At 57.0% G+C, this 19,550-nt stretch overlaps 6 protein-coding genes across 6 annotated transcripts; 4 read left to right on the top strand and 2 right to left on the bottom strand.

Annotated features, from left to right (window-relative positions):
• The first annotated feature begins 978 nt into the window (after positions 1-978).
• On the top strand, positions 979-2,078 carry MYCTH_2311439 (uncharacterized protein). Its single transcript, XM_003666565.1, has one exon. The coding sequence runs from the start codon at positions 1,268-1,270 to the stop codon at positions 1,817-1,819; it is 552 nt and encodes a 183-aa protein (XP_003666613.1). The 5' UTR covers positions 979-1,267; the 3' UTR covers positions 1,820-2,078.
• A 225-nt stretch (positions 2,079-2,303) lies between these two features.
• On the bottom strand, positions 2,304-3,951 carry MYCTH_57777 (uncharacterized protein; the record flags this gene model as incomplete). The annotated part of the gene is made up of 3 exons (XM_003666566.1): positions 2,304-2,369; positions 2,451-3,004; positions 3,669-3,951. 3 exons carry the CDS (start codon positions 3,949-3,951, stop codon positions 2,304-2,306), a joined length of 903 nt encoding a protein of 300 aa, XP_003666614.1.
• A 2,221-nt stretch (positions 3,952-6,172) lies between these two features.
• Positions 6,173-8,156, top strand: MYCTH_2311445 (uncharacterized protein). Its single transcript, XM_003666567.1, has one exon. The coding sequence runs from the start codon at positions 6,320-6,322 to the stop codon at positions 8,018-8,020; it is 1,701 nt and encodes a 566-aa protein (XP_003666615.1). The 5' UTR covers positions 6,173-6,319; the 3' UTR covers positions 8,021-8,156.
• Positions 8,157-10,040, bottom strand: MYCTH_2311447 (uncharacterized protein). The gene is made up of 3 exons (XM_003666568.1): positions 9,724-10,040; positions 9,476-9,653; positions 8,157-9,386 (listed from the first exon to the last, which is right to left on the bottom strand). Exons 1-3 carry the CDS (start codon positions 9,790-9,792, stop codon positions 8,293-8,295), a joined length of 1,341 nt encoding a protein of 446 aa, XP_003666616.1. The 5' UTR covers positions 9,793-10,040; the 3' UTR covers positions 8,157-8,292.
• Positions 10,041-10,455: 415 nt separating this feature from the next.
• Positions 10,456-13,811, top strand: MYCTH_2311451 (uncharacterized protein). The gene is made up of 4 exons (XM_003666569.1): positions 10,456-10,748; positions 10,802-10,959; positions 11,032-13,546; positions 13,609-13,811. Exons 1-4 carry the CDS (start codon positions 10,730-10,732, stop codon positions 13,650-13,652), a joined length of 2,736 nt encoding a protein of 911 aa, XP_003666617.1. The 5' UTR covers positions 10,456-10,729; the 3' UTR covers positions 13,653-13,811.
• A 2,958-nt stretch (positions 13,812-16,769) lies between these two features.
• On the top strand, positions 16,770-18,282 carry MYCTH_2311457 (uncharacterized protein). Its single transcript, XM_003666570.1, has 5 exons — positions 16,770-16,878; positions 16,960-17,057; positions 17,203-17,376; positions 17,436-17,714; positions 17,774-18,282. Exons 2-5 carry the CDS (start codon positions 16,968-16,970, stop codon positions 17,843-17,845), a joined length of 615 nt encoding a protein of 204 aa, XP_003666618.1. The 5' UTR covers positions 16,770-16,878; positions 16,960-16,967; the 3' UTR covers positions 17,846-18,282.
• The last annotated feature ends 1,268 nt before the right edge of the window (positions 18,283-19,550 follow it).

A 19,550-nucleotide genomic window follows, 5' to 3' on the forward strand; every position in this document is an offset into this window, starting at 1 on the left:
GAAAGGGTCCAGGTGGTCATGACGGCTAAGCACGGGATTTGAATCCAGCCGAGTCGTTGTCCCGGCGTTCTTTTGCCCCAAAGGATATTGAGTTCCCTGACTTCAGCCCGAGTATTGTGCGAGGCAGGGCAGAAAACCTTTTAGGTTGCAGCCCAGGGGTTGCATTCCATGGCGTCCTCCCCGAAAATAGGGACGGATGCGCGAGAATCGGGATGGATCCGAGAGGATAACGGAACAGTGAGTGGGCAGGAACTCGGGAAGATGTTGCCTTGAGGAGCGTGAGGGTAGTAAAACCCTGACTGACGCCTCCCGAGACGACGATTGCGTGATCAGAGGCTCGGCTGTCGTCGGCGCCAACTTGAGAAACAAAGACAGAGTACCAAATACGGAATCCATGGAGATGAGACACGGGAGCACAGGATCGCAGTCACGACGCCAGACATAGGCCAAACTGCAAGCGATTGGCGCCGAACAAATTCACTTCTCGGTTGAGTTCATGAGGACCCAAGCGCGGATTCTTCCCTCAGCAGGCAGCAGCTTGCATCGAATGTTGTGTTGTGCTTGCCTCTCGCCATTGTGCCAAGAACTCAGGGGTTCCTTCCTGTGTTGATATTCGATCACTGAGGCTTGGCGTTGAGCTCGGACCAGCTGCTGGCCAGTCTCACCGAACCACACCGGCTTCACCACCACACCGAGAGCAAACGGGCTAGTTCTAGATGTTTCTAGTCAGGGCAGGTTGGAAGGACAAAGTCGGGCTCGGATTTGAGATCTCATCCAACAATTCCTGTGTTGAGAGAGCAGATCTCTTGACATCCAACACCGACGTTCTCACGATTTCTCGCCTGCTCATAGCGCTGGTACAAGCCCCAGTTTGAATCGTCTTTATATCATCGATTTTGCTTTATCTGTGCCCGCTTCGTTTCACAACACTCGAAACTAAAAAGGTCAGCAATACTTCCATCTCGGCGAACTCACGTCGCATCGACATCCTCCCACGAACGGTCGGAGCGGTAAAAGCCGGTTTTCTTTTTCATTCGTCTGTCTCTCTTCAGGGCAGGCAACCCCCGGCCTGCGGCGTCCGATGCTCATTCGCTTCCCAGCAGCAGCCAGAGCCCAGGCCTGCTGGAGACCCTCGCTCACCATCGCCCGAGCCCTTCACGAGTGTAGCGGCGGCATCGTCCCTGTGGTAGTGCCCCCACGGGCGGCGTGCACTCGCACACGGCTCCGTCAGCAGCCGGCTGTCCAAGCCATCATCCCTACCCGCACGATGAGCAGCAACGGTTTCAGCTCAGCAGCAGCCGCGGCTAGCCCCGCACCGGCGGCGAGCACGCCACCGGTCCCCGGCAGCTCACCATCGCAGCCAGCCTCTGCCGGCCCGTCCGGCCCAGGGGGTGCAGCACCCGCGCCTCCACAAGCCCGCGCCGAAACCCAACCCACGGTTGAGGACGACACCGCCAGCACCTCGCCCAACGGCAACGCCAAGGAGAACGGTCAGCAGCAGGAGGAGGAGGAGGAGCAGGGCACCACCACCGACGCGCCCAAGCCCCTACCCGCCCTTCCCTCCCCGGAATCCGTCTCAGGGGAGGGAGGCGACGGGGTCCGCACAGTACACGTCAACGGGCAGCCCATCGCGCTCGACGCGCTGGGGCCTATGGTGGTCAACCGGGATGGAACCATCTCGCGCATCGCCAACTGGCCTGAGATGACCGAGATCGAGCGGGAGAACACGCTCCGGATCCTGTGCAAGCGCAACCAGCTGAGGTTGGGCAACTTGAGGGCCGGACGGCCTGCTGACGCTCCGCAGGAAGGGTCATCCTAGAGCTGGCTTTCTAGTTAGTAGTGCGATTACAATGAACGGTGATGACGGATGGCCTTTTTTTTTTTTTCCCTCCCTCTTTGTCATGAATTTTTTTTGGACATGGGTTGAACAACTGGAAAGTGGAACGGAACAATGAGAAGCGGCAAATATGTAGGTAGTCAGCTAAGAAAGGAAGAAGAGGTGTTGTTTAGAGTAGGGAGTAGAGAGCAATCCCACAGAATCCATGCCGTTGACAGCTACGCCTAGATTTGGAGTGTTGTGTATATTCCGGTCGTGCATATTTAGTCCCAAGCACAAAAATCACCCAAGCACGCAACGCCGTCAAAAAGCCAGAAGCCGAAGCCAGCCCGCCCACTGCCATTGAAACGTAAATCGTCCCTCCCAGTCGAGCAACTGCCCTTCCGCTGCACCGGCCACGCAAACGCCTCTCCAGGACCCATGACGGGTCGTATGTGTACCATGATATATCCCTAAGGTCTCTCGTTCAGTCCTTCTTGGGCTGATCGCTTGCGACCGAAATGCTGTCCTTGGCGGTGTCCTTGGAGCTCTCCTTGGAGCTCTCCTTGGAGCCGTCCTTGGAGTTCTCCTTGGAAGTCTCCTTGGACTCCTCCTTGGCGTTCTCCTGCGCCACCAACTCCTTCAACAGCCTCTCGAGGATCTCCTCCCGCCCGCCGTGCTTCTCCGTCACCAGGCCCTTGAGCCACTTGTTTTCCGTCTCGAGCGCCGAGATGCGGCCCTCGAGCATCGTCACCTTCTCCGCCATCTCCTTGGCGCTCCTCTCGAGCGCCTGCTCACGCTGCTTCTTCTTGATGCGGAACCGCGCGCTAGCCGCTGTGTTGCGCCTCCGCTTGTCCTCCTCGGCCGCCAGCCGAGACGCTTCCTCGAAGCTCAGCACGCGGCCATTGGGAGCGTGCGTATGTCCGCTAATCGACTCAGCCTTGCGTTTTTGGCCACCACCTCCGACGATCGCGGCGCCTGCAGGCGACGGTGCTACATACCCTGTTGGCTGCTGGTGGTGCTGGTGATGCGGGACTTGGCCGGGATACGCCGTCTGGGGGTTCGGCTGGATGGGCTGCAGGTGGTTCCCTAACGTCTCAGGGAACGCCGGGACCGTCGGCGAGTTGAAGGTGGTGCTGCTGTAGTCCCCGAAAGTGAAGTCGCCTGGAGACATTGTGCCATGGTCAGCTGGCGGAACAAGGGAAAAAAAAACACGACAACTGACGGCTAAACCGGTCTGGTAACGGCCAAGACTATTTCAAGGTCCACGGCAGTGCCGCGGGCGGGAGAGACGGAGTCCGGGGATCTTGAGGCGCTGCTCAGGCTGTCCATTGTCGATGCTCATGGTCGATGGTGCAATCGCTCCCAGGTCACGAGAAATGGCACCATCCTCGGCAGCGACGATCATTTGCCAGCTGCCTTTTAGGCGGGCCCGGAGACCTGTGCCCCCCAGCACAAACACACATCCGCCAGCTTCCAATCATGGCCTGGCTCGAAACTTGGGGGCCACCAAAAAGAGCGGGGTGAAAGGAAGATTCCCCGATTCGAGATAAAGGACCTAACGCTCTTTGGTTCACCACCTGCACCCTTCCTCTTGCAGTGATGCCGAAGGTGTTGATCTCATGTGCTGCCGTGCCACACTACAGCGACGCACTTGCTCGCTGCGTCCGGGGGGCTGCAATGGCCGACGAAAATCCCAGTTCCTCGAATAGGTTCGAGGGAGGGAAAGTCAAGTAGGAACGAATTATGGGGTTTTCAAGAGAGAAGGCACAAGGTCGCGCAGCCGAAAAAGAATAGAGGTTCTGAATAAAAAAAGAAAGAGAAAAAAAGAGAAGAAAGAAAGAAAACCAACCTGAAATTGGGAAATCGTAGCTCGCTGGGTAGTCACCCATGATCGACTCGGTCGGCGTCACATCTTCGGTCGGCGACTGTACAACCGTTGGCTTGGGAGGGGGAGCCTGGTAGTCTGTGTGCTGGCCGGTTTCGAAGTCGAAGAATTGTGTGTTGGTGAAGAGGGCAAGATCCTTCTCGAGATCTTCGTCCGTAAACGTCTCCTCCACCGTCGGGCCCTGCACGTTGAGGTTGCGCAGGTACTGGGAGACGTTGACCCTGCTGCCCGTGCCGTAAGACGACATTGTTCCTCCGATGAGCGCTCCGTCGAGGCTGGCACGCCCGTATCGAATTCCCGGATCGAAGCTGCTTTTCGTGAAGCTGGGTGTCGAGGTCGTCGAGGTTGGGGACCCGCGGATAATGTGGGATTTCTTCCTTTGCGATTGTCGGCGCGCGTAGTCAGGCTTGCGCTAATTCAGAACGCACGGGAGCAGAACAAAGGCTGCTAAGCGGGGTCCGCCCGAGGTTAAGACTCGGCTTGGAGTTCGGCAGGTCGGGACACCAAACCGACACGAAAGACAGCAAACCACCGTGGTCTGGGACGGTTTGCGAAGCGATGTCTGCTGGTGATGGCGTCGGAGTCCTGGGAGCACTCGTCCAGGGAGAAAACTAGGTGAGGAAGTGGACAATTCAAATTGAATAATGGTTGGCCGGAACGGAAGGGTTTCAGAGCGTGGGAGGTGCGCTTGCCGTTGGAGCGCGAACCGATGCCCGGAATTAGTCAGAAGCACACTGGATCCCACGCTCTCGGTCGTTCTCAAAATTGCCCCTCCACAACCCACACAGCGCGTGGCAAGATCCGCCAATAGCCAATCGGAACAGGAAATCAGCCCACTGGCCTTTTTTCAATCGCCAACTCGCATTACTGAATTGACAACTGTTTCGGGGACAGCCACGGCCCCGAGCGTCCCTTTCCAAGGAGCGCACGTGCACACAGCCAGATCCTAGTATTTGAAGCGAACACTGGCTTTCTCAATCTGAAGCAGTAGAAGTTGACTCCCCTCAAGCAGGCGTCCTCGTCTGATGCAACAGTTCAGCCTGGTGGGGACGAGTCGCCGCGTCGTGGGCACCCTTTGGCCAAGCCACACAGCCCAGGCTGATCTGCGGACTGATGACGAGTTGAATTGGCGAGTGGGATAGCGCCTGTTCAGGGCAAGGTTCTGATGCGATGCAACGGGCCGGAATTTCCAGGAAAGGGATAACCGTTGGGAGGCAGCGCCGACCTCGGCAGGACCCGCCTTTTTCCGACAACCACTACGCACAAGGAATTGTTCGCCGCCAGCAGCGTGGACAGTCCCGCACAAGAATAATCGCACCGCCGTTGAGAAGACATGGCTTCCGCATGCTGTGGTTCCTTTTGATTGGGGTACATCAAGTGATTGCAAGTGTCGTTCCATGGTGCCTGGGCGAGCCGGCTAGGGGATGAACGGCTCGGAAGGGTGCCCAAAAATACGCCCTTTGAAATCAAAACCCCTCTTTCTGGGAAAAGCGGAAAGTGTGGGGGGGGCAAGGAGGTTGGACGTGGGGTTAAGTTGGAATCGAGTTTTTGCGAGGGGCCACTCCATCATTGAGCGGCCGGCACTACGGAACGGAACAACCGCAGTAGCGTAAGCGACTTGGTACCTGATGAGCGGGCTAAAAAAAAAGACACCACCCTCCGATTCCAAGCTGGCAGCTTCACAGGACTACTACGAACAGTGCTGCTACTTATTATCATCTCTCTTCTTCCCCAGCATCAGATATCTCAGAACATGTCCGTTCTTGTTCTCTCTTTTTCCTTTCAAAGTTGTGGCTCGGCTACTGCTCCTTCAAATACAACCCGCATCTGCTCCGTACCGAATCCATCACTCTATCCGTCGTTTCGCTGTCGACCTTGAGCTCGTAAAGGTGTGATTAAGTACGTGGATTGCCTCCAATAAGGACCTAGCTTTTGTAGGTCATACGACGCTGCACATAAAGTCGTGTGTTCGAAGTACTCTACATCACGGAATATGCTCGCTGTGTCGGACCACAGTCTGGTTACCTGACAGCGGCCTCTATTCTTGCGCAATGAGCCGCTCGGTCTCGGCCACAGGCATCTACGGCCTCGCATGGCACGGTATTTGACAGGTGAACTTGGGGCAAGATCTTGTGGGGAAGGGATTAATAATACCAGGCCTGGCAGCGTCGTTCCCTACTACGGCCAATTTTCGCCTGCCCATGGTCGTGACTTGGACCCGGGAAGGCACAGTGGGGAGCGCAAGCCTGATGATCGGGATTGATGACGAAGAAAGGAGAATTAAAGAGTCCATGCACAATGGAATAGCGCTAGGATTACAGACGAGAAACTTGAGCAAGTGATCCGTACGGAGTATGGATTACTAAGGTACTGTACAGTACGGATTACGGAACAGGCTTGGCGTGCCTCAAACCGCGTCAAGGCAGGACTCGTGTGCAGTTATTCCGTACACAGTACGGATACCAACAGCATTCGCAGCAGAGCGCGACTCGTTCGTGCCGCCACAACACAACAGGAAAGCGTACCCGAATGAATGCAAGCTAAACAACCACCGGGTGTCAATGTACCCATTCCGAGGGCAGCTCTGCCCCCTGCTAGTAGTGTGATCAACATCAATGGCGCGCATCTCTGTCCCAACAACAGCGCATTTGCCCTCGACACTGCGAGTCGACTCGACCAATCCGGCCGCAGCAAGGATCCTCGGCCGCCTCTCGCGGTCTTCTCTCATCTCAGTTGCCCTTGACTGGCTGGATGAGACCAATTTGCCCCAAGCTCTGCCGTACCTGCGCCACGACGACGGGGATGAAGAAGATGAAGAAGGCGATGATGAGGAGGACGACTTCTACCCCCCGGCACGCTCTGCCGAAGAGCTGCGGGACATGTACAACTCCCTGCTGGAGCGCAAGGGCTCAAAAAGGGAGGTCCTCGACCGCATCACCGAGGGCGACTGGCGGCACGGCCTGACCCTGTATCAGCTAGCCATGGCCGACCTGCAATATCTCTACGACCACCCGACCTCTCAGCAATGGTCCGCCTACCGCATCGTGCCCCTCAAGCCGCCGCGCGACCCGGACGGTGAGGAACCGCCCCAAGTCGACAGGCAGTCTCTCACCATCCCGCGATTTCACCCCTCCACCTTCCTCAGGACGCTGCAGACCCAGGTCCTCCCCGACGTCAAAGCCCACTACAACTTTGACACCCACAAGTCCCTCCCCCTCCTGATCCTGCGCATCTTCATCCTCGACTCACCCTACAACACCAACCAGGCCGTGCAGCAGACCACCACCACCACCACCACCAAGACCACCGCTTTCGATTCCTCCCGAACAGTGTATATCGCCTTTCCCGACGCCTCTCCCCACCTCTTCATCTCCAGGCCCCAAACCACCAGCAGCAGCCCCAGTCCCGGCGCAGCCGGCGCCGGCGCCGGCGGAGAATCCCGGTCCCTGCGCAACCTCCTCGTCGAGGGCATCCCCAAGGCCCTGTCGCGGCCCCTCCAACGCCAGCGCTTCACCCTGCAGTCCACCTCGCTCGTCACGCGCAACCTGGCCGAGCTGGTCGAGCGCCGCGGCAGCGGGCGCACCAACTTCGCCGGCGGCGGCTGGAGCATCTACGCGGAGGGCGGAGAGGGGCGGGGGGCCAGGGGCAACAACAGGGAGACGCCGCTGGACCTGGTCCTGCCGAGCCCGCCGCTCTCGGAGCGGGACGAGGACGGCCTTGGGGGCGAGGATGATCCACGGGGAGGGAAGAGAAGCGGGGGAGAGAAGAGGGCTGCGCCGCTTCCGGTCGTGCTGACGGCGGAGGAGAGGAGGGAGGAGAGGGCCGCGAAACGGGCGAGGCTCGTCGCGAGGGCGCGGTTCGGGAGGACGGCGGTGATGGGGGATGGGAAGGGGGTGGAGAGGGTGGATGTGGTGATTGAGGACCCGTTTCCGGAGGTCGCCGCGAGACGGCGGGATGGAGGCCCGGCTGATGGGGAGGGTGCTGCCGCTGTGGGAAGGCGGCGGGGGAAGGGGGGGGGAGGAAGTCGGGCTGATGCGGCCTCCAAGGGAGGGGGGAGGGTCGATGACGCAGATAGGAACGTGCAGCCGGAGGAGGAAGAGGGAGAGGAGCAGGAGGAGGGAGGTGCTCAGGGGTGGCGCCCACACGTCAGGCTGACCTTCCATGGTTCGCACGTGTTCGCCGGCATCAGACAGCTGGTCGAGTGTGGCATCATTGACGGCGAGCGCATGCCAGGGTGGATGACGGGCGAGGAAGGCGTGACAATAGGCGCGGTCAGGAACGGGAGGATACGAGGGCACAAGGGATCCGGTGTCTAAGAGGCTGTCTGCAGGTCGGAAGTTGTGCATGGATCAGGCTTGTTTCTGGCTACTTAATTATGTATGTATATGCGCACGAACGAACCCATTACAACTCAATGTTTGCCTCCATACATACGCGCCCACGAGCACGAAGAGGCGCACCTACTTCGAGATGCACATGCATGCTGCTTCTGGAAACGTCTCGTCAGATATGAACCATCTGAGGGCGTCTTTTGTGTATCTGCCGAAGGGATATGAGGAACAAATTGTCTAACGGAAATGCGCAGTGTCTATGAGTCTAGCCCGAACACCTTGACCGTATTAGCCCACGCCGCCTCGCACACCTCCTCTAGGGAAACGCCCTTGATGCCCGCCACGATCTTGGCTACTCGCTCGATGGTACACGGCTCGTTGCGGCCCTTGACCATGGCGCCCTCCTCCCACTTCTCCTTCTTGACCACCTTGTACCGCTCTGGAACCTCGGGCTCTTTCTTCTGGTTCTTCTTTCCTTGTTGTTGTTGTTGCTGCTGCTGCTGCTGCTGCTTCTTTGGTTTCTCCTTCCTCTCCGGCTGCTCAACGTTCTCTTGCCCTTCCGAGGAATTTGTAGAATTGTTCGCCGCCGCCGCCGCCGCCGCCGCAGCCGGCGCAGCAACCTCGGCCTCTTCCGCAGCAATGGCCTCGGAAGCGGCCTTGGCCTTGGCCTCCCACTCGACAAGGTACTTCCATCCCTCGTGACTCGGCCTGACCTCGCACCACGGGCCGTCCGTCTCGATCATCAGCCGGGACAGGTCGACCTCCCGCACAACCTCGCAGTTCTCGGCCGTCTTGAAGCTGCACCCGTTGATGCCGATGTACAGCCCCAGGTCCATGAGCTCGCGCATCTCGTCGACCGTGCCCGTGAAGCTGTGCACCACGCCGCCCTTCTCGAGGCGCTCCAGGCGCGGACCGAAGGCTTCCTTGAGCAGGCGGACGAAGTCGGCATGGGCGGCGCGCGAGTGGAGAAACAGGGGGAGCTGCGGCGTGAGGGAGGCAGCCAGGGCGAGCTGGGCGGCGAAGGAGTGGAGTTGCACTTCTTTGGAACAGTAGTGCAGGCGGTCGTAGTCGAGGCCGAACTCGCCAAAGGCGACGAGCCCCGGAGACGATGAGGACGTGTTGTTGCGGGCTTGGGTGATGAAGTCGCTCAAGTCGGCAATGATCTTGGTGCTGCGCTCGTGGTCGACGCCCTCGCCGTCAGGTATGGGCTTTGACGGGTCCGGGTCGCAGGCGGGTGTGTGTTCGTCCTCCTCGCCTTCGCTCTGGCTCTCATCGTGGTGCTTGTGGTGGGAAGGGCTGAAGATGGAACTGCTGCAGGGGTGGATGCCGGCAGTTGAGAAGACGGTGCCCGCTGTAAATGCCAAGGGAGGAGCGTCAGTCCGTCCGTCCATCCGGGATTAATTAGGGTGAGAATATTTCGTAGGGAATAATAATACTCACGGAACTCCTTGGCGAGTTTGAGTGCGTCTCTCGAGCTCTTGAACGACGAGCCGGTCACAATGAGTTTGGTACACCCGACCTCGACGGCCCTCCCCACGACCGCCTTCAGATCATCAGGATGTCTCTGTTTACCATGATAGCGGCCCCTGAAGATGGGGTCTGCCAAGTTGATGCCAATCTACGAGACCAAGATGGAGTATTAATTAGTAGGACTCCCATGAAAGGGAAGAGGAACAAGACGGTCTTACATCAATGTATCTCGGCGTATAAGCCGTGGCTGGTGTGCCGCTCGCTTGTTGCGTGTTGATTCTGGCCATTCTGGCAGTTGCAGATTGTTGGGGCACTGCTCCCAAGGTTGAAAGGTTCGCAAGTGAGTTCCGTAGCACTGAAACGGACGGCCTCAGTCTCATAGTCTGTCTGTCAAAACGGCCTGTTCAATGAAGCATTTCGCCTGTGGCTTTCATATATGTCTCCTTGTTGGTGGCCGGGGTCTTGATCGGAGCCGTCCTCATTCCTCGTTCCAGGGTGCTGTTTCCTCGCCGAGCCTAGCGTCCTCTAGGTGGAAGCGGTGCTTGGCATTTACGATTAGGCTGTGACTCGCTGCGGAGGCGTGTTGCCAAGGCGGCAGGGTCCTCACGCCGCCCAACCCCACTGTCAAACACGCATGGCGGTTACATAAGCTGGCCATCGCATTTGTAACCCGACTCTGAGAGCAAAGCGGAGAGGGATATGGGGCCTTCGTCTCGGCCGACTGAACAGTAATTGTCATTTGAACAATACAGGCAGGTTGACGGAAGAGTACCATGTTCCTTCCCCAAATGTTCCCCGGAGTTGCGCGCTGCTGCCTGAAGGTCCAGGGCCCCGCAGCTGTTGTTGGTGGGGCATGATAGCATAGCGTTTGGCCGGTGGAAGCTGTTTGTTTAATGGGCGGGCTGCGGCGACGCGCCAAAAACCTGGCGGCACGCGTCCGACGCGGTCCACACAGCCCACGACTTAAAAGAGTGCAGAGCAGGGCGTGTTTTCATCTCTTCCACATCCTCCACAAACATCACCCAACCATCATACGCGGAGGACGGTCTCAAACCGGGCTCCTCCTTTTTTTCCATCTTTGATCAAAATCTACCACACGCATAAGCAGTCAAGCAGCTGCATCAGTCCGTGTCGGACACTCATCATCCTCTCACACTCCCTTGCCCCTTCTTCATCTTCCATCACTCCCTCCATACCCCAGCCCACCCCGACAGATTCGACGCCATGTACGTCAGGAAGCGCGGTATGTCTGCACCAGATTGCCTTCAAAGTACGACGGATACTGACTTCGCGTAGATGGGCGCCAGGAGCGCGTCCAGTTCGACAAGATCACAGCTCGCGTCTCGCGTCTGTGCTATGGTCTTGACATGGACCATGTCGACCCGGTCGCCATCACCCAGAAGGTTATCTCTGGCGTCTATGGCGGCGTCACAACAGCGCAGCTCGATGATTTGGTTAGCTTCCCCAATCCCGCAATTATTTTTTTTTTTTTTTTGGTTCTGCGAGTTAACCTCTGCCCCTCCCAGGCTGCTGAGACCGCTGCCTACATGACAGTCACCCATCCCGACTATGCCATTCTGGCCGCTCGGATCGCCGTTTCCAACCTCCACAAGCAAACAAAAAAGCAATGGTCCTCCGTCGTGAGCGACCTCTACCACTATGTGAACCCCAAGAACGGCAAGCCGTCACCCATGATTGCCAAGGAGACATACGAGTGCGTCATGCGGCACAAGGATGAGTTCGACTCGGCCATTGTCTATGACCGTGATTTCAACTACCAATACTTCGGCTTCAAGACCTTGGAGCGCTCATACCTCCTGAAGCTCGACGGCAAGATTGTCGAGCGCCCCCAGCACATGATCATGCGTGTTGCTGTCGGCATTTGGGGTGACAATGTCGAGCGTGTCATTGAGACGTACAACCTCATGTCCAACAAGTTCTTCACGCATGCTTCCCCCACCCTCTTCAATGCCGGGACTCCCCAGGCCCAGCTCTCTTCGTGCTTCCTGGTCGACATGAAGGATGACAGCATCGAGGGTATCTATGACACCCTCAAGACCTGCGCTATGATCTCCAAGATGGCGGGCGGCATTGGCCTGAATATCCACCGCATCCGCGCGACTGGGTCATACATTGCCGGTACCAACGGCACCTCCAACGGCATCATTCCCATGCTCCGCGTCTTTAACAACACTGCTCGCTATGTTGATCAGGGTGGCAACAAGCGCCCGGGCGCCTTTGCCATCTACCTCGAGCCCTGGCATGCCGATGTTTTCGAGTTCCTGGACCTCCGCAAGAACCACGGCAAGGAGGAAGTCCGTGCCCGTGATCTCTTCTTGGCCCTCTGGATCCCGGATCTCTTCATGAAGCGTGTCGAGAAGAACGGCGAGTGGACGCTCATGTGCCCCAACGAGTGCCCGGGTCTTGCCGACTGCTACGGCGAGGAGTTCGAGGCTCTGTATGAGAGATATGAGAGGGAGGGCCGCGGCCGTAGAACCGTCAGGGCCCAGAAGCTGTGGTATGCCATCCTCGAGGCGCAGACCGAGACCGGCAACCCCTTCATGCTGTACAAGGACCACTGCAACCGTAAGAGCAACCAGAAGAACCTCGGTACCATCCGCAGCTCCAATCTCTGCACCGAGATCATCGAGTATTCCGCTCCCGACGAGGTCGCCGTTTGCAACCTGGCTTCGCTGGCTCTTCCCCAGTTCGTTGACTACAACGAGGGAGTGTATGACTTCAAGAAGCTGCACGAAGTCACCCAGGTCGTCGTTCGCAACCTGAACAGGATCATCGACATCAACCATTACCCGGTGAAGGAGGCTTACAACAGCAACATGCGCCACCGCCCCATCGGCGTCGGTGTCCAGGGCCTGGCGGATGCCTTCCTGGCGCTTCGCATGCCTTTCGAGTCGCCCGAGGCTCGCGAGCTCAACAAGCAGATCTTCGAGACCATCTACCATGCCGCTCTTACCGCCTCGTGCGACCTGGCCAAGGAGCAGGGTCCCTACTCGACCTACGAAGGATCCCCCGTGTCCCAGGGTATCCTTCAGTACGACATGTGGAACGTCAAGCCGAGCGATCTCTGGGATTGGGATGCGCTCAAGGCCAAGATCAAGGAGCATGGTGTCCGAAACAGCTTGCTCATCGCTCCCATGCCGACCGCCTCCACGTCTCAGATCCTGGGCAACAATGAGTGCTTCGAGCCCTACACGTCCAACATCTACCAGCGCCGTGTGCTGGCCGGCGAGTTCCAGGTTGTCAACCCTTGGCTTCTGAAGGACCTTGTCGACATGGGTCTCTGGTCCGACAACATGAAGAACCGCATCATCGCCGAGGGCGGTTCCATCCAGAACATTCCCAACATCCCGGCCGACATCAAGGCCCTCTACAAGACCGTTTGGGAGATTTCCCAGCGCACCATCGTCCAGATGGCTGCCGATCGCGGAGCTTTCATCGATCAGTCCCAGTCGCTCAACATCCACATGCGTGAGCCGACCATGGGCAAGATCACCAGCATGCACTTCACTGGCTGGAAGCTGGGCCTCAAGACCGGCATGTACTACCTGCGCACTCAGGCTGCTGCGCAGCCCATCCAGTTCACCGTCGACCAGGAGGCGCTCCGCGTTCAGGATTCCGCCGTCAGCAAGACACCGGGGCTGAAGAAGCGCGGCCCTCTGGTCCCCAGCTACATGTCGTCGCCCACCGCAGTGCCGCGTCCCATGGCGTTGACCAGTAAGGAGAGCACGCCAAACGGCACCGCTAACGGCAGCGTCGCCACGCCCACCACCCCCCCTCCTCCCCTGACGCCAGTTAAGGACACCAAGCCTCGCGTCCTCGCTTCGCCGTCAAAGCCGCCTGCCTTCAAGGCCGACATCGACGAGGGCGACAGCCCCAAGACACTGCCTACCGAGCCCGCTGACAAGCCCAAGACGGAGGACATCGGTTCACCAGCGCTCGACTCCAAGAAGGATGCCGAGGACAACGAGGACGAAAGCAAGGAGCGCGAGATGGATATCTACTCTGAGGCGGTTCTTGCTTGTGAGTTCATCATCCGCCAATATTCCTGATCTGTCAGTTATGCTGATTGAAACGCGATACAGGCAGCATCGAGAACCCCGAGGCCTGCGTGATGTGCAGCGGTTAAGTCTAATGGCCTGACGTTGGATGAGGCATGTGGCGATGTGGTGTGATGATGAGATCAGGATTCAGCATGGTTGGGCTTCTTCTTTTTCGGTCTTCGGTTCGCAGGAAATTTCACAGGCATATACATGCGGGCACCCGAACGTCGTGGGCCGTCTACTGCGTGGACGGGCGACAAAGGGTACACACACACATATGGCGGGAAAGCAAGGGCATCAATCTCATACGATGGCTAGGCTTTCCTCGGGGCGGGTGTTAGGTTATGGGTACTCTTTTCTTGTCTTGTAATTTCAGATATGTTCTAGATGCACCATCAGAGCAATGAGCAGCGTTTGCGGGCGTCATTGTTTAGTTCTTGGGCTGGAGTTGTACTGTCTATCCATACCCTTACCTATAACATCGGTCTCACAGATGACGCTCGTGATGATGAGGCAGCTTTGCAGCGGCGACAGCAGTTTGGAAAAGGGGAAGACATATATGATGGTGCGCGCCGCCCAGCTCTCGACTCTGCCGTTGCACTCGTACAACTTAAGCCTGGCTCTCAGGTTGTTAGCGGGTAACATGGCCATGCTCTACAACCTCGCCTATCCCCATCCACGCCAATGCATAAATTCGTATTCAGTTCGTAAGGGCTGCAGGTGCGATGGGGTTATTGCATGGCATGCCAATGTCACTACGCAGCTTGCAGACCATAGCATATGTAGGCGTGTATACTAGGCATTTCCCATCTACTCTGCAGGCTGGCGTTGCGCTGAGTTTTGCTAACTTCTTACCGACCCAAGCAAGATGGCACAAGACGTTTCTTGACCTGCTTCAACTGACCAGAAATGGCTTTGACCACACTCATGACCGAATGACGTGCAGGATCTGGTCGCCGCTGTGGTGCGAACGAACGGAAAAGCCTTGGCAGGGGGGTTGGTGTCGCGACCCGGTGCCTTGATTTCCATCGTTACGTAGCTGAATGGGTATACGGATACAACTCGGCATCTGGGCTTGAAGATGGAGCCGAGCACTGCTAGAGGGGCAGAAAGACAGCTTGCTCAAAAAAAAAAAAAAAAAAAAAGGAAGGGAGGAGGGGGGGGGGGTTGCACAGGGGCAACTGCTTGTCATGTCGAACGTCACGCTGGGGGCTGGGCGCGCATGTGGTGGCTGGTGTGCCGTTCTGTGTGATCCTTCTAGACGAGGCTGGTGTCGCGGTTTTGGTATGAATTACATCTGCCCATTGTTGCACTAAAAAATGGCATTGCCGTGTCAGGCCGAAACGAGACCGACCTGTTCTTGAAGGACGGCACCCGGATTGTCCCCCTCCTACAAGGCTTCATTGGGGCCAACACAATGGGAATGAGCTCCCCGCGATGCTTGTCGACAGCGGGCCATGGATCTCCGCGAGCACATGTCCCATCTTGAAGTGGCGCACAAGCATAGTACAACTAGGTTTCCATGCAAAAGATTGGTCGGTGTTGGTGACGCAGATGCATCATGGAACGCCCAGTGTCACTGCTCGTTTCTCTTCCATGCTGGGGACAGTTCATCGGACGCGTTGAACTTTTCAGGGTATTCGGCATACGTGTGACGTCGGTGGTAGAAAGTTTGGGCGAAATAGGTAACCTTTCCCGGTCGCTTCGTGGTGCGGATACACTTAAGGTCACGGCTGGACGCAACCTCCGTGGGTGGAGCGCATGCCAACTGGAAAACTTGGTATTGAACGTTTAATCCGGACTATGACTTCCGCCTCTAGACTATCATAGTAGGACGAAATAGCCCACATACGCACTACGCGGGGGAATCAAGGGTATGCACCTTGAGAAAAGATAAAGCTTGCAGCTGGGTTGTCGGCTGTGATCCTGCGCGTTGGGCAGAGCGAGCTGCGGTCTGTGCGTCCCCCCGCTTGCCTTCCGTGCACGATCGGAGACCGCCGATTTTGACGATCTGGGCTCCAGCCTTTGCTCTGCTGTGGAGCTGCTGATGCCAAGTTCCCACCTTCCCAGCTGCGCCGGGGTTGCCCATGACAGGGGTCACTGCTGCAGACAGGGTACATGCAGATCCCGTAGCCATTGGCCAATGAGGAGCTGTCATGGCCAGCCACAGCCTGAGAAGCTCGACAACATCCACGGAAACCGGTTCGTGATGACATTGCACCGGACGGCGGCGGTGAACGTTGAATCTATCTCGGACACTTCGGTCTTCATGATGCACGGGTGGAAGATGATCCGTTTACACTGCTCCGTCAGTTGCCATGCCGTCATATTGTAGCAAATGCCTCCGCTTGGGGTAGCTACGACTCCACTAGAGCTGGCAGTGGAACCGCTACCTTCCTCGGGCACAGATACCAGTCCATCGCCTGTCCAACTCGGGGAAGTCGCACGTAGAGAGAAGCAGGGCGCCGAGCGCTGCACCGGGTGGTTAGGGAGGCCGGAAACCGAGCCAAACAAGAAACGCCGGCAAGCACGGCTGTCGAGGGAACGACGTGCACTCGTTTGCGGTACAACGATGACACGCCTCCAGCGTCAACTCCTCCATCTCGATCAGCTTGCTTTCTCGGGCATCCCCGCCCATAGGATGGTTATTTGTGTGGCTGCATACCGAATCGTGACATGGCAGATGGGCACGGGATCCCGAGTGCAGGCCTGCCAGGGCAAACAGATGGGCTGTGCGGCAACGCAGTAGCGTCCTGTATCGGTCCCGTTTATTCGAAATAGCGTTGGCTATCTGTGGGCGCCAAGTGGCATCGGTCATCAAAAACGCTGCGGCAAAATCTAGGCTTGTCTCAACTTCCCGTTTTGTGGAGAAACGACTTACAGCAGCCGCGCTGAGCCTTCGCCAGGTAGGTTCAGCAGTTAGCTGGTAAAATTACCGGCAGTGACGCACTTGGGTCTTCTTCCAGGAAGGAGCGATTGCCCTCCCTCTCACAAGCTATTCGTTGCCGTTGCTGTGACACGACTTCCGTTAGAATATAAGTCTTCGTAATGACTTCCTCGTACCCTCGCACCGCCTCCTCCACCATTTTCTTCTCCCACTTTCCATCTCCATTCTAAGGCCGCGCCTTCTAGAACACAAACGTTCGGTAGCCATCCTGCGAAGTGATTGAAGACAATAACCTCGTGACGCGTTCACAGCTCCTCAATCCTCGCCGCCTGGCAACCGCCTTGATCTCTGGTCGACTCTCACAAGACCTTAGTTTTCCCGCCCTCCCCACCACTCGCCAATCTTCAACCTACAAGCCTGACTCGGTTGAACTCGATTCTACGGCGCACGCCCCAACTCACATCTTCGACCTACACCTTTATTGAAAGACTGACGTGATCGTACAGATTTCACAATGAAGAGAACCATCACCGCGATTTTCGCCGTTGCCGGCGCTGCCACCGTGGCTGCCGTCGACTTTCCTTCCAACATGCCAGATTGTGGCGTAAGCAAACCCTTCTTTCCCATACATGCTCTTTTATATCCCACCCGCTCTTTGTAACACGTACGACGGTCGATGTTGACGAGAACAATGACAGAGGCTTTGCGGCACCAACATGTTTGGCAAAGCGGCCGAGCTTGGTTGCCAGGAGAACGACATTGCTTGCTTGTGCCGGAACAAGGACTTCGGTTTCGGTATTCACGACTGTACCATTCAGGTCTGCGACAGTGTCGACCAGGCCAACGTGGCCATCGACTGGGGCAACAGCCTCTGCGCAGGTGTCAACGTTCCGGCCAATATTCCCTCGGCTACCTCTGTCGCCGTGAGTATCCGCATCCCAAGGACGGTTTCAAAATGTGCCTTGCTAACGCTCAGGATTAGGGTCCCACTGGCGGCTCTGGTTCAGCCTCGAGCGCCCCTGTCACCAGCGAGTCGAGCGAGAGCGGCGAGGCTAGTGCCATCACCACCAGCACCTGGACCTCGACCTTGTCCAGCAATTCGGCCACCACCACCGTCATTGGCGAGACCACCATCACGGGCACTGGCGGCGCGGGTGGTGCTACCTCGGCGGTTGAGTCCACCGTCACTTCACCTATTGTCTCGACGCGGACTGCTGTGACCTCGGTTTCTGAGCCTTCAACGACCACAAGCAGCGCACAGGTATGTTCCTTCGAGTCGCGGTGCACCAGTCGGGATGAGATAGCTAACTAGTTATCTAGGCCCCCCAAATGACCGCGGCTCCGGCTCTCGGTGCCCTCGCCGCCGCCGGCATTGCGTTTGCCTTTTTCTAGATGTTGATGGGCATGTGGGAAATACCAAAATGCGGGCAGATAATCTGATGATAATCTCTTTTTTCTTCGGTGGATGCTTTACGACTGCACGAAGGTTGAGGCGGGAGGAAGGATGGCACCGATCTTAATGACTAGTGGACATAATTACGCATGAAAACCCAGCCGCTATGGCTGTTATCTTGCTTTGAGATCCCATTCATATGTCGGCAGTCTCTTGCTGGGAATCACTCTTTGTACGTATATGCAGAACTGGGAGTTACGGGATACGAAAAAAGTTGCCTACGCTGGACGAGCATGGCAGCTTTTTGCTTGCTCTGATATGACGGACCCAGGAGCTAACGGGGAAGTTGCAGAGCTAGGTAACCCAAAGAGATAATTGTAAACCGCTCTTCTCTCGGTGACAGCACTGGTCGGCTTGTCCTGCATCATCAACGGGGCACCGGTTCTCCTTGTTACGAGACTCACACTAGAAGCCTTTGGCTCGCTCTCGTAATACAATATGCCGCAGGCTCTGGGAGGGATGGAGGCTCTAGAAATACAAGTATAGAGACTAGAAAGCCCTAGCAAGGCTCTTATTCAAGGATGTGCCTCACGGCCTGGACTTGAAGCTGTATTTCGAATCTTTCAGGAGTCTCAGTCCCTATTTTGTCTACCTGGGAAGAGCTTTTAGATAGGGCCGGCCAGTTCCAAGCCCGGAGCGAGGCGCCACCTGTTTCTATCTCCGTAAAAGGCTCGGAGAAGCAAGCCCATATTGTGTGGTATGAAGTACGGAGGATCTGGGATCAGGCCGTTGTAACTGTCTTCCATATTCCATATCATGTATCCATCTGAGCACTTGAGCCAAAGACGGCAATAATGTGGTTTCACCCCCCACTACCTGGTTTTCTCTAGTACATCTGCCTTCTTTTTTTTTTCTTGTCTGATTATGACCTTGGGGAGAGCAGATGATCCCTCCTCGGGTGGTGTTGCGGAGACGAACCGAAGACTGTCACACTCTAGGAAATGCCAGTGATTGAACCGCATGTGCATATATTTGCCTGAAGAAGTGTAGCTATTTCACTAAATCACAAACAGCCATAGTCGCGCCACCCTTGCGTGAAGTATGCGCTAAGAAGTGTGGTGTTGGATGTCCCTGCGGTGAGGAGATCCAGAGTCGGTCTATTTACAACGGTCTGCTCAGTATTTACCTGAGTAATTCGTTATCCGTTCTCTCAACGAGTATCTTAAAGGCCCCCCCCCCCCGGGGCCATTTCACCTGAGTATAAATAGGCCGTACTCGTAGACCTCCCGAGGCATCCTGAGGACCAGAGGTTCCCATGAGGATCCTGGAATTTCGTTCAAGGTTACCCCCGAGGCGGGCAGTGGCTGGGCTAGGTATCTGGATACTCAGTACATGACTCGTACATACTGTTGTACTGCCCCTAGCCGGAGGCAACCTTTTTGGTCCCTGAAACGGAAAGGTTAAACCCGGCAGAGGAGCTGGGTTGTGTTGCAGCAGCGGGTGCGGCGCCTGCATGATAGGAAAGGTGAGAGAACGATACAAGATAGGTGCGATGGAGACGGGCGGTGAGACCGGCCATACGCAAGTTCTCGGACAGGCTTTGTGTTGCGGACTCGGGCAAGTGACCCAGCAAAAGGGGGGGGGAGGGGGAGGGAAGAGGGTAGGGTGATGGTGGCGTATTACATTGACGGCGGCTGAGCCCGG

Source organism: Thermothelomyces thermophilus, chromosome 7 (assembly GCF_000226095.1).
Source record: "Thermothelomyces thermophilus ATCC 42464 chromosome 7, complete sequence".
Taxonomy (NCBI): Eukaryota; Fungi; Ascomycota; class Sordariomycetes; order Sordariales; family Chaetomiaceae; genus Thermothelomyces; species Thermothelomyces thermophilus.

Coding starts and splice junctions, on each gene's coding strand:
- MYCTH_2311439 (XM_003666565.1), top strand. CDS start 1,268: ATGAGCAGCAACGGTTTCAGCTCAGCAGCAGCCGCGGCTAGCCCCGCA.
- MYCTH_2311445 (XM_003666567.1), top strand. CDS start 6,320: ATGGCGCGCATCTCTGTCCCAACAACAGCGCATTTGCCCTCGACACTG.
- MYCTH_2311447 (XM_003666568.1), bottom strand. CDS start 9,792: ATGGCCAGAATCAACACGCAACAAGCGAGCGGCACACCAGCCACGGCT. Junction 9,654..9,723: donor ATACGCCGAGATACATTGAT/GTAAGACCGTCT, acceptor TTGGTCTCGTAG/ATTGGCATCAACTTGGCAGA. Junction 9,387..9,475: donor CAAACTCGCCAAGGAGTTCC/GTGAGTATTATT, acceptor TGGCATTTACAG/CGGGCACCGTCTTCTCAACT.
- MYCTH_2311451 (XM_003666569.1), top strand. Junction 10,960..11,031: donor CAGCGCAGCTCGATGATTTG/GTTAGCTTCCCC, acceptor TGCCCCTCCCAG/GCTGCTGAGACCGCTGCCTA. Junction 13,547..13,608: donor CTCTGAGGCGGTTCTTGCTT/GTGAGTTCATCA, acceptor AACGCGATACAG/GCAGCATCGAGAACCCCGAG.
- MYCTH_2311457 (XM_003666570.1), top strand. CDS start 16,968: ATGAAGAGAACCATCACCGCGATTTTCGCCGTTGCCGGCGCTGCCACC. Junction 17,377..17,435: donor CCTCGGCTACCTCTGTCGCC/GTGAGTATCCGC, acceptor GCTCAGGATTAG/GGTCCCACTGGCGGCTCTGG. Junction 17,715..17,773: donor CGACCACAAGCAGCGCACAG/GTATGTTCCTTC, acceptor CTAGTTATCTAG/GCCCCCCAAATGACCGCGGC.